The 12,971-nt window shown below is 35.4% G+C and overlaps 1 protein-coding gene across 1 annotated transcript; it reads right to left on the reverse strand.

Annotated features, from left to right (window-relative positions):
- Positions 1 to 5,123: 5,123 nt before the first annotated feature.
- LOC137715173 (oligopeptide transporter 2-like) lies at positions 5,124 to 12,598 on the reverse strand. The gene is made up of 6 exons (XM_068454415.1): positions 12,039 to 12,598; positions 10,918 to 11,015; positions 8,354 to 8,917; positions 7,047 to 7,299; positions 6,422 to 6,604; positions 5,124 to 5,896 (listed from the first exon to the last, which is right to left on the reverse strand). Exons 1-6 carry the CDS (start codon positions 12,549 to 12,551, stop codon positions 5,276 to 5,278), a joined length of 2,232 nt encoding a protein of 743 aa, XP_068310516.1. The 5' UTR covers positions 12,552 to 12,598; the 3' UTR covers positions 5,124 to 5,275.
- Positions 12,599 to 12,971: the final 373 nt, after the last annotated feature.

Genomic DNA, 12,971 nt, shown 5'->3' on the forward strand with positions numbered 1-12,971 from the left:
AGGCAATGTGCAACTAGAACATTTATTAATCGATTGTGAATTAAAACTTACTTTCATTCCCTTTAGTGATATAAATTTGTAGGGCTTCCATAAACCATGAGTGACACCTAACACTATGTCATGGCTACCTAAGCTAATCAAAAGAGGTTGGAGAACCTATTTAGTTTGGGATTACAATGGAATACAGTCTTCCTCTAATTCAATATTCTTGATCACACTGTTTGGTTGATAGTTTATTCATGTCTACTATCCAATGTGATTCTCTTGTCTAGATGATTACCTTAAAGGTAATGTAGAACGACTTCTGAAATCTCATTCATACTCTGGCCAGAGATTCTTAATCATGTCATCGAGTATTCTCTCACAACTGTTTGAAGGTTAGAGATCCCTTGTTGTACATTCACATGCCCACATGATTAAGTAACTTAGCCACAACTATGTCATGGACAATCTCAAATGGAATGCATTTAACGAAATCAAAGACTAAGGACCTAATTGTGACAACTATGATGTCTCAAGTCAAAATACTACTTTACATTATCCTAACCATGAGTTTTCATGTAACTTGAGTATGAGCACCTGCATAATTGTCTTGGTGTCATTCATACCAATGACTCAGGACTAGTAATCTTCTGGGAGAGAAGACACAACATGTACTGATATATCTGAATCGTTAATGCCCAATTGGAATTCTATGATCAGGAACGGTTAGGATATGTGTATGAAATAGAAAGGTCTTATGAATTTTACTTCTTTAGATCACATTCTCTTAATTACATATTCCTTAGACTTATCATTTAAGCGTATAAAATTTAATGAGAAGGCTTTATACAATAATCTTTGCCCTCACATTAAACTTCATTAGTTTAATTTGGGAAATGTTCATAAACTATCATCTTGTAATTGGCTTTAGAGTATATTGCCAACAGTTGGTTAATGCACCAATACACTTGCCTATTGCCTACACGGTCGCACCACCATGATTATCTGATTAAGTGGATTCGATTGGATAATGTTTGAGAGTTTACGTCGCTGACTTTCAACCATTATTGCATGTCCAATCAAATTTAAGTTGAACATCTCGTACCCTACGTTAATTGCCAAAATGGCTAAGCAGAAGTGTCCATAAAGCGCCTCCAATTGATTGCTCAGACCTTGGTCATGCATACCAAGCTTTCGAAATTTGCTTGGGGCTATGCAATTTTGCAAGCAGCTATGCTGGTTCATCCCAATCTCTTCACTGTTTCACTTGGTTATTAGGTACAAGCCTGATGTCTCGCACTTACATGTGCTTGGGTGTTCAGTTTATGTGCTAACACCGCAACCACTATGTACCAAAATGGGTCCCTAAAGAAAAATGAGAATCTATGTCGGTTATGATTCATCATCCATTATTCGTTATTTAAAGCCCTTGACAGGCGATCTCTTTACTTCTCATTTTGCGGATTGCCACTTCGATGAAATAGTCTTCTCTTTGTTATAGGAGATAAGAACGTTAGCTTTCCTAAAGAATGCCTCGAATTGTCATGGATTAACCCCGCTATTTCTCATGTAGTTCCACACACTACTTAAACCATGTCGGATGCTTTTAACGGTCTATACGAGATCACTTATACTTGTTGCAAGTGTGCTTGGAAGGATTGATGCTTTTACCCTGAAGCATGGCAGACTTGTTAGTTCAAAGGATTCTCAACCTCGGAAGGGGAAAGCCACGACATAACCTAGTTAAACTAGTTTGAATACTACCATCGCTTACTCAACCATTCCAGCACATGAGGTTATTCTAGAGTATGGAAACATCCTTGAAGAAATGGATCCGTCTCTCAAGAATCGTGAGATTTTAATCCATTATGATAGCTTGGATGAGGTTTGGAATCGGAATGCGATGATAGTCGACGATGCATTTACATACACAGTAGCTACTGATGTCATGTTGAGCGATGACATTGAACTGTGTTTTATTGATGAATGTCGATGTATAACTAATTGGTCATATTGGAAACAAGCAATCCCATATCGAAATTGATTCACTTCCAAAACAGTTTGGGCCCGTAATTCCTACACCTCCATATTTGATGCCGGTTTCTACAAGTGATTTTTTTTAAGGAAGTATAATGAGAAGAATAAGATAGTGAGATAGTGCAATATAAGGCACACATCGTGGCGCAAGGCTTATCTCAACACCCTAGAATTTGGTTATAAGGAGACGTATTCCCCTATAATGGACGTCATAACATTCTGCTACCTTATCAATTTGGTAAATTCCGAAAAAATTGAATATGCAGCTTATGGATGTGGTAACCCCATATCTCTATGGGATCTTAATACGGAAATCTACATGAAAGCTCCCGAATGACTTACATTGGCTAGATCAAATAGTTTAGACCACCGAACACCTTCTCGATTAGATTAAGGTGTCCACTCTACGAATTGAAACAATTTGGGCGGATGAGGTATAATTGTTTAAGTGGGTACCTGATTAGTCAGACATATATGAACAATGAAATATGTCCATGCATGTTTATTAAGAAGTCACATTATTCCGGATTTACTATCGTTGCAGTTTATGTTGATGACATAAATCTCATTAAGACTCCTAAAGAGCTTGAGAAAACTTTCTCGCACCTAAAGTGGGAATTTGATATGAAAAATCTAGGGAAAACTTGGTACGGTCTCGGCCTGGAGATCAAATATTGTTCGGATAGTATTCTAGTCCACCAATTGAACTATACTCAAAAGGTGTTGCAACACATTAATGAGGATAGATTGAAGTCTTCGAGACTTCTATGGTTGTCTGAACAGTAGATGTAAAACGAGACCCTTGTCATCCTAAAGACGATGAGGAAGAGGTTTTAGAGCCTGAAATTCCGTACCTGAGTGCAATTAGCATTTTATTTTACTTAAATTACATCATTAGACTTGACACATCGTTGTTAATCATTTAGCAAGATATAACAACGTGCCTACATGCAGGCACTGGATTAGTGTTGAAGACATCTTTCATTACCTTAAAGGTACTACGAATTTGGGCTTGTTCTATCACTATGTATCCCTTAGGGGAGCCGCTGCCCCATCGACCCTTGAATTGATGCTCGCCTTGTTCGTTAAGTTGACGCATGCATGTTATTTATTTGACCCATACAAGACACGTTCTGAAACGGATTATATCTTTACCATTGGAGACACCACAATATATTGAAGGTCAACCAAACACCTTAATTAAGACTTATTCGAACCGTGCTGAAATTCTTGCCCTACATGAAGCTACTCGTGAATGCTTCTGGCTAAAAGCAGTTGTTGAGCATATTCAAAGCACTCACGGAATTTCTTTTGGTGTTGACGTCCCTATAATGATTTATGAAGATAACGTCACCTGTATTAACAAGATCAACAAAGGTACATCAAAGAAAACAACACCAAGCATATTGTGCCGAAAGTTTTATTCTCACATTAACAGTAAGAGCATCAGAAAATTACAGTTAAGAAAATTCGTTCCTAGGACAACCTTACCGACTTCCTCACGAAGTCACTGCCAAAGTTTACTTTTCAAAAGCTTGTTCAAGGAATTGGTATGCGTAAATTGCTAAGTTGTAATGCTTTAGTTCTCATTTGGAAGTTTTTTCAAACTCAGGGGGAGTATCTAGAAGTATACTCACCTGACCTTAATATATTCTTTTTCCATACGATGATGAGCATTTTTTCCACTGGATTTTTGCTACCTGACTAAGTTTTAACAAGGCACCCTTCATGAGCTGGTCATACCCTTGTGTGCACTCTAATTGTGTCCTGAATGCGTTTAGTCTTGACTTAATGCAACTTCTCATTTTTCTCCTTAGACTACAGGTTTTATCCTACCATGGGTTTTATCATAGCGAGGTTTTGTGAGTTTTACTCTTTATGTATTCTTCTGTTTGGTTTGAGATCAGATGAGAGATCAATAGATGAATAATAACATGGTTATTTTTATAGATAGAGTGATATTTGATAATATTGATAATAGAGTTGTCATGCAAACGCTTTTAAAACATGAAAAAACATACAGAGATATTGTAATATGTTGTATGAAAAACCTTATATATTAATACACAAGTGTTTTGTTTAGTAAATTCTTAAACTTTTTAATTTGTGACTTTGTTGTTCGAGGATGTCCTCATCTATACAGATCTCAAGCTTAGTTCCTACTCGCATTTGCTCATTATGCGGAGTAGACGAGACAACTTCATCAACTTCTTCTACATCATCCACGAAGATCTGATGCGACATCTACTTGAGTATTTACACACTCAAGAGGAGTGCGTGACATAAAATTCTAGTACATGTGTGATTGTGTAAATCATTAGCAGATTGTATTTGGGATATTATAAGATCTTATTCCTTTAGGATTGTATTAATTGCAAAGCAAGAAATCCTTCTTAATTTACTATAAATAAAGGCACATGTGATGGAATGTACACATCACAAAAATTCCCCAACTCCCTTTTTCTCTCTTTGCCACGTATTTCAGTAAAATATGTCACAAGAACTTGAACTTTTCTAGTTTTAGCCACTTAGGATTACAGTCTAGTGATATTCTTTTTTATTTAAATCAAATTATTATGGCTAGTCTATTGTAAGGCTTAACTCATTTCCCATTCATAAGGTAGATAAAATTGTATACATTAAAAAATTCACTGAGTTTCATGATGGCCCCTTTTCAAGGGCGTTCTCATACTTTCTCACATTTTGTTGCCTCCGTTTAAACTATGAATTCAAATGGTTAATTGTGAAACAATATGAAGCCTTTGTGAATATTCTCGAACGGAATCAATGTTTTGAGACTTCCTTTTCACCCTTTGGAATAAATTGATACAAAACAAAAAACAAAAAATAACACACCACTTTCTAGCAATGGCTAGCTAGCAGTGCACCCAAATGGGCAAATTAGGCTTTGACTATCAACTGTATTATATAAGAACCAATATTCAAGACAACACTTGAACAGATGAAATGAAAGTTCATTCATTCATATTTTATTATTTACAACGTCATTTCCTTCAAATGAACGTCCTTGCATAAAGTCAACTCCAAAATCCAAAAGTAACATATGATGTAGCAGCTTAAAGAGAAAATTTTCATTTAGCTCAAAATATGGGTGGTATGCCACATGACGTTATACGAGTGGAGGAACGTTTTTTTTTTTATATTACTAGTTTTTTAACACAAGTATCTCAACATTTGTATAATGACACATGATGTATTATACTGTGTTCCGAGCACATTGAAAAACCTCTCTAGCTTAAGGGAATACACAAGCATGACCAAGTTCTACGCTCTTAGATGTTGGACAAGTAGACAATTTACAGTGGTCATAGTCTTGTGTACCCCACCAAGAAATGCTTACCTCGTTTATGGTTAAACATATGTATATAAGCACCCCCATAAAAGCCACTCCAGCATCTAGGGCAGCAGAAAGAACATAATTGTACCTCTGCCACCACTTCTTTCTGTATCTGAAAACAAAGTAATTGAAAACGATTCCGACCACAATCCAGCTGTTAAAGTTCACAGTTGTAGCTGGTGGCATCACGGCGGTTGATCCGAAAAGCACTGGAAGGTTGATGTAGGCGATCCATTTCTGTCTGGGGAAAGCTTTGTGAAACAACCATACTATGACAGGTCCGAGTGCACCTACCACGAAGAACCAGTTGAGTCCTCCGTAGAGTCCGAGGGAACCGAAGATTCGTTTCGGTCCAACGAGACCCCAAATCACAGATGCATTGAAGAAGACACTATCACCAGGACAAGTCCAAGGACTAGTGTCAGGGAGTAATTCAGTATTGCATATATTTTTCACTGTAGTTAGAAGCCACCATGCTGTCCCAATATTGACGGTTCCGGCTACTACAGTTCCTACGCACTTTATAATGGGAGGAAAAAGAAAATTACAAAGCAAGAGTTAGATGGTAGCTTAATATTTTCTACAGCGTAGCATTTCAACTAGGAAACAGATTATTGGTATCGAATACTAATTTACAATACCTAACATGTACACTGTTGGTATTAATTTGGTAAGATATATTGTCAGACATTCATGTTGGTACGTGATAATATCAAAAATAAAATAAAATAAAATAAAATCCACATTCTTACCAGATACTGTAGACTTGTATATGATCGATACTAATTCATGTTATAATACCACTTTAAACACGCACATCCAATTCATGTTATAATATTTATACATGTGCATGTTGTCGAGAGTTGTTTGCTGGTACAAATAGTTTTATTGGTGTTCATTTTTATTATACATGTATAAAATCTGATTCAGGTAATTTGAATAAGTGGAATACACAATATTTAGTTATTTACTAAATATAATTAATTTATAGTATGATCGTATCCAATAAGTAAATTGTACAAGGAGAAGAATATATATACATACCTGAACTAAGAACATGGATATGGGCGGAATCTTCATGTAATGGCCTAACTTAAAATCACTCAAAAATGAAATTGCCTGTGCCATACTAATGTATCCATATGTTTTGAAGCATACATTGGCTATGGGATAGCCAGGCAATATCAAACCCATGACGTACTCCGTGATGATGTTTAGTCCCGGTGTCTAAAAAATTAGAAAAGAAATGAGATTCTTAGATTCATGATCTCAAATTATGGACCATGGATATGGATGTATTTTTGCTCACCACCCTCAAGTGGTGTAAATGTTTACCACCCTATATCACCGTTGGATGAGTTTAAACTTTGAGATTTGTGTTTATCCATTGCATAGATCTCGAAATTTAAACTTATCTAACGATGATAAATATGATGGTAAGCAAAAATAGTTCCCATATATATGTGTGCGCACATCTATTACAAAGTGTATCAAGATATTAATCTTATGTCTCCGTAGCAAAACTGATTTTTGCAAAAAAAAAAAAAAGAAATTATTAATTTATTATAAAGAGAAACTAGGAGTGTAAAAAATTAATATCCAGTATCAATGAATTATTGCAACAAGTGTGACCAAAAGAAGGATCGAGGTTCAAGAGTTCAATACTTACCACGTTTGTTGTGGCAGTTATTATGCTGATTGGAAGGGTGAAAATCAATGCAATTCCTGCAGCAAAAATGAGTCCCCACCATGGCATTTGCACCTCATCTTTCATGAAAATGCACAATGCTAGAGAGAGTACCAACGACACCACAAGCAAAATATGAAACCACCAGGTGGGTATGTCCCTGTATTTCCTCATTAATTTGGTGTGTATATCTATCTTTCCACTATATGACGATTGGTATCGTTCATATATGTCCCTGTTAGAAGAATGTCATTCATATTACTGTCACAATTAGAACTAGTACAGTACATTTATCTTCCCAAAAATAAATAAAAAAATTATTGAAAGTTTGAATCAATAGAGGACAATTCGGGAACCTTGTATGTATATAATTAGAGAAATGCTAAGGAGCCTTGAGGCTCTCCATGAACTTTTCGACATTCTACGTTTTTTGCACAATATTTTATAATGTTAGCACACGAACTGTGCCAAAAACATGATGTGATGGAGAGTCCCACTTTTAAAATAGTCTCCTTAGCATTTCTTATGTAGTTATAAGAAGCTAAATCACTCTCCATATTACTAATTGAATTTATGGTGGAACATTCTTTCAAAAATTAGATTGATATTTTTATAAAACAATTTTTCATTACAAATAAGCACTAAAATTGAATTTGGATTTTGATCCTTTAATTAGGTACATTATGTGAATATGCTATGCAGGTAGAGAAGGAGACATAGGTACAGTCGTTGGTACATTTTACCTGTTAGTGTACCAACATACGAATATGAACTTACAAATGCACCTACAAAATACTCAAAATAATACCCTAATTCAAGGGTCAAATTAAAAATTCAATCTCATACTTGGGCTTAAGTAATTAAACAATTATATCTTAAGATGAAAACCCAAACTATAACTCAATAGAAAACAAAAATTGAACAAGGTATAAGAGACGGTTATTGACACTTTAAAATAGTTGTCATACTGATACACTATATATATATATATATATATATATATTATTGTATTGATAATGAAGTGATAAGTATTGCATAATGACTATTTTAATGACAATGAGAACTACCCACTTAAGGGTTTGGATAACTCTATTTGTGAAGTAATATTATTTAGACACGAGCACACTCTGCAAATACAAATAGGTTCCACATAAAATGATAAGACACACCTTTATTAGAAATTGTTTCAGCGTGTTAACTTTTTGTGCTTCTATTTGTGTGTAATGTTAAATAAATAAGAAAAACACAAATCATGAGTAAACTTAAGGTCATTTAAAGTATTTACGTACCTTCCATTGAAGAGAGCCACATGAGTGAGGGTTGATACAACAGCAGCAAAACCAAGGCCATATGTTAGGGCAAAGAATACACTCAGGTTTATGAATCCTTGTTTTTTATAGGCAGGCATGTCAATCTGAAACCGGTCATTCACAATGCCCTTGACATTATATATTTGGCCGTCGGAATCAAACAAGTGCGAAGAGAAGATTGCAAAATTCTTTGCATTGTACAAGTTGAGCTTCCAGTATGAAATTGGAATGACGACGTACATGATGATGATGTATCCGACGGTGATATTGACAATGGCAAAGAAGGGGCTGATCAAAGGGCTCCCCAAGTAAGAGGATATGACCGACCAATCTAGGGTAAATGCCCCAACGCCAAGCCCACGGTAGCCTGAGCCAATTTGCTGAGCTCTTATGGACTTAGGGTAAATCCAACAGATCCATGAAATTATTGAGAGGGTTGTGAAGAGGTAGCCCGGCACTAGGTACCAAGAGAAGCTGCACACCAGTGCTATCAAAAAGAATTTCCCTCTCGACATTCGATTGTTGTCTTTCTCATGCAGAGCCCTTCATGTTCATGCATATTGTACGTAGAAATCAAAGTCAAATAACAATTCATAAATATATATTGTCTTAAAACCGCAATAAAATGCATTGACATTGCAAGAACATTGGCTTTTAAAAAGATGAATTATTTTAAAGGGGATTTTAACGAAAAGTCCACGGTACTGTTTAATTTAACGAAAAACGATATTTTTACACTAAAAAGTCAATCATGGTACTATTCACTTTACCCTTTATTTTGTTCTTATCGTTAAAAGTCAAAGTTTTCAAGTCATTTTCATTAGTTTTCCTTATTTTAAAAGGCATATGAGCATCATGTCACATCCCAGACCGGCTTCGTCGTAGCACGATATTGTCCGCTTTGGGCCCTAGCCACGCCCTCACGGTTTTTTTTTGGGAACTCACACGAGAACTTCTCAGTGGATCACCCATCCTAGGAATTGCTCTCTCCCAAACTCGCTTAACTTCGAAGTTCCAATGGAACCCGAAGCCAGTGAATTCCCAAAAGGCCTCATGCTATAGGGAGGGGAGCATGTATATATAAGGCACATCAATCTCTCTCCGTTGGTCGATGTGGGATGTTACAATCCACCCCCTTTAGGGGCCTGACGCCCCCGTCAGCACATCCGCACCGAACGACATAGTCGCTCTGATACCATTCCATCACATCCCAATCCGGCTCTGTCATAGCACGATATTGTCCGCTATGGGCTTACCATTCCCTTACGGTTTTGTTTTTGGGAACTCACTAGTTTCGGATTCCATCGGAACTCCGAAATTAAGTGAGTTCGGGCGAGAGCAATCCCAGGATAAGTGACTCACTGGGAAGTTGCTTGTGAGTTCCTAGAAACAAAACCGTGAGGGAATGGTAAGCCCAAAACGGATAATATCGTGCTACGGCGAAGCCGGACTAGAATGTGACACATCAAGTAGGAGCTAAATAAATATGCATATATAAACTAGCTACCTACTAATTTATATACAATGTTTTTGAAAATAAAAATTTACACCAACGAATTGAAGATTTAAATGAAGCCACACAATGTGTCAAGCAATATAAATTGGTGTCAAAATTATCATCTACGAAAGATTAATTTAAGACCTATACTTAAGTACAAGTTAAGAGAAATACTATGAACAAAAAATAAACTAATATACATGCAAGCTCTAGGTACGCTTGCGCGAATTAATATTCTTATATATGTCAATGTAATCGTTTGTATTTGATTTAAAATAATATATCAGTTTACCTTTTGATATGAAAAAAAAAATTACACGCATCATTTGTTTACCCTATAATATTGTTTATCAAATAATAGAATACCCTTACAAAAATTCTAAAAATACAAACCTTTTCTTTCTAAACTCCTATTGAATCATTGACCTTCAAATTTAAGTTTTTCTTTGTTGGAGGTTCAGCCCCATTGTAAACCACACAACAACAAAAAATGATACGTATTCTAGGGATCCGTGTAAATTTGTACTACCCGTACGTACGACTATATATCCCATTAATTCAATAAATTATATTTTTATGACAAATAATGCAGACAAACAGTTGTTACATCGTAAAATATGCAGTTGTTGCACAAAAATATAGTCTCTCAATATATTTTTTTTTCCATTACATGCATGTACCAAATTTGTGTGTACCATTATGAATGTATGCACCAAATTTGTAAACTCTTTATTTTCATTATGGAAAGAAATCTAGCAAATATACACACATGTCAAAACCTTACAAAATATTTTCCTTGAGTATAATTTTTCAAGGAAATGAGTTGTGCACACCTATTTTCTCATTCTCTACATTTTTGTTCGTTGTTGTTCATTTTTTGCCCTTGATTTATGAAATGCAAGAATTAAATAGGATTGTGTAGAAATAAAAAAACGTATGAAAATCAATTCTCTCTTGTAAATATATACGGAGATGGAATATACCAATAACTTATTGAGTTTGTCACACAGAATTGAAATTACAATTTCCTTTTATGATAAATTACCTGAACAAAGAAACCTGAACGAGACTGCTAGGCCACCACATCGCCCCCGGATCCACCACGTACTTTCTGATAATACCAGCCCACCCGTACCCCAATACCTGCAGTACTTATTTACCATAAATTTAGCATTTAACCCCCTCACTCCCACAAATTTACTTATATTTGTAGTTAATTACTACTAATATAATGAGCGATACTGTCATACTAGAGAGATCATTGACTTGAACCATGTTTTATAGATCACGTGATGTGGCAATTGACGATTGGATTCTTGTTTAAATCATTAAAGTTATCCAGCCATTAAGCATCACTTCCCATAGAGAAATTAGGTTCCCATCCATATTTTTGCTACTTCATTGATTAAAACCTTATTCATTTTCAATTTTTGATCAAGGTCCTTAGGTTTTAATAAACGTCATTAATTATTTTAATAATAAAATATTTTTTATTTCTAAATATATTCATTTGGTGTTAGAAATGTTACATTTGGTATATTTATATTTATGGCTAAACTTTTTATTATATATATTTTTTTTTAGTTTGTACCCATTTTTAATTTCCAACGCTTTTCTAATTTATACCAATTTTCTTTTCAGTTTTAATTTGTCCCATATATTACTTTCTTTTTGTGCCCATATTTTTTTAAAGTTTTATCTGTATTTGTACACATATTTTTAAATTTATTTATACCCATTTTTAATTGTGCTAAATTTACCCATGCTAATTATATGTATTTATTTTGTGTTTTAAAATATATCAGTAGTTATTTTTTAAAATATGTTAATGTGGGTACATTATTTTCTTGCTATAATTTTGTGAAGGAGAATATTACTCTAATATTTATTTTTAAGTATTTATTATATTTTGAAAATATTATTTGAATTTGTTTAAATTTCATAATTTGTGGGACATTAAATGGATAATGCATGAGTTAAATCTCTTAAATGATGTTAAGGACCTCGATTAAAATATTTAAACAAACAAGAGTTTAGTCTAACAATAGGATCGATTAGGGACTGAAACCAAAATGACCCAAATATATATAAAACATGATCACCGGATAGCATTTTCCAACAATTTTTTCCTAATCTAATAATTATCTGCATGCAGTATGTACGTACCTGTGTGGTAATCACAAGTGCCCAACTTGCAAAGAAGGATATCTTCCTACCGTAAAACGCTTTGATTATAGTCACAATATTAACCGCATACGCCGGTCCGCTACCAAACCCGGCTCCGGCGTTTGCAAATATCGAAATCAGCACGTGCTCTTTTACGTTAAATTCCCCCGGGTTCAACGAGTATGACTTCCCACGAATCCAAACCTTTCTCCTCGGCAGCGCCCTAGCCATGAACCGTCCGATCGGCAGACTCGCCACCTGCACGGAGATCATCGATATCACGAGCGGCTCCGTGCGGTAAGAGAAGAAGGTGTTGAGGAATGAGAGTAGAATGCACGAGAGCATGCCTATAGTCCACATCCGGAACGTCCATACAGGGAGGGAACTGTCGTCCTCGTTGGAGACCGTGAGTCGGACCTGCTCAACTGGTGACACGTCATCGTCGTTCTCACTCTCATCGAGCTTAGTTTTAGCAGCGGCCTCCACTTCTAGGGTGGTGGCCTGGGTGCCCATGGGGGAAGAGAGGGATGGAGAGTAGAGAGGTTTTTTTGGAGGCAGTATGTGTGTCAAGGGTTTGGCTGGTGAGTGTCTGAATGGAAAATGAAGGGTTTTTAAAAGTGCATTTACAGTTTATTTACAAATTTTGCCATTTTGGATTTGGTCATCGACATTGGTTGCCGGCCGGTATTGACAAGAAAGACATAAAGGAGTGACGATTCCAAATTAAATAAATTCCGTTTTGATGTGGACATTATCGATACTTTCATCTTTACGATACTAATTAAGCAAACGAACAAAGAAATTAAGGTCCCATTTGATATTACATTTTTCACCAAAAACTGTTTCACTTTAAAAAGCAGAGTTGAACTTTAATGAATATTCTTAATTCATGTAATAGTAATACCCTCATTAATTGTTAAACTTGACATTTCT

This window comes from Pyrus communis, chromosome 1, assembly GCF_963583255.1.
Source record: "Pyrus communis chromosome 1, drPyrComm1.1, whole genome shotgun sequence".
Taxonomy (NCBI): Eukaryota; Viridiplantae; Streptophyta; class Magnoliopsida; order Rosales; family Rosaceae; genus Pyrus; species Pyrus communis.

Coding starts and splice junctions, on each gene's coding strand:
- LOC137715173 (XM_068454415.1), bottom strand. CDS start 12,551: ATGGGCACCCAGGCCACCACCCTAGAAGTGGAGGCCGCTGCTAAAACT. Junction 8,918..10,917: donor GTTCAGGTTTCTTTGTTCAG/GTAATTTATCAT, acceptor ATGAACATGAAG/GGCTCTGCATGAGAAAGACA. Junction 7,300..8,353: donor GTGGCTCTCTTCAATGGAAG/GTACGTAAATAC, acceptor TTCTTCTAACAG/GGACATATATGAACGATACC.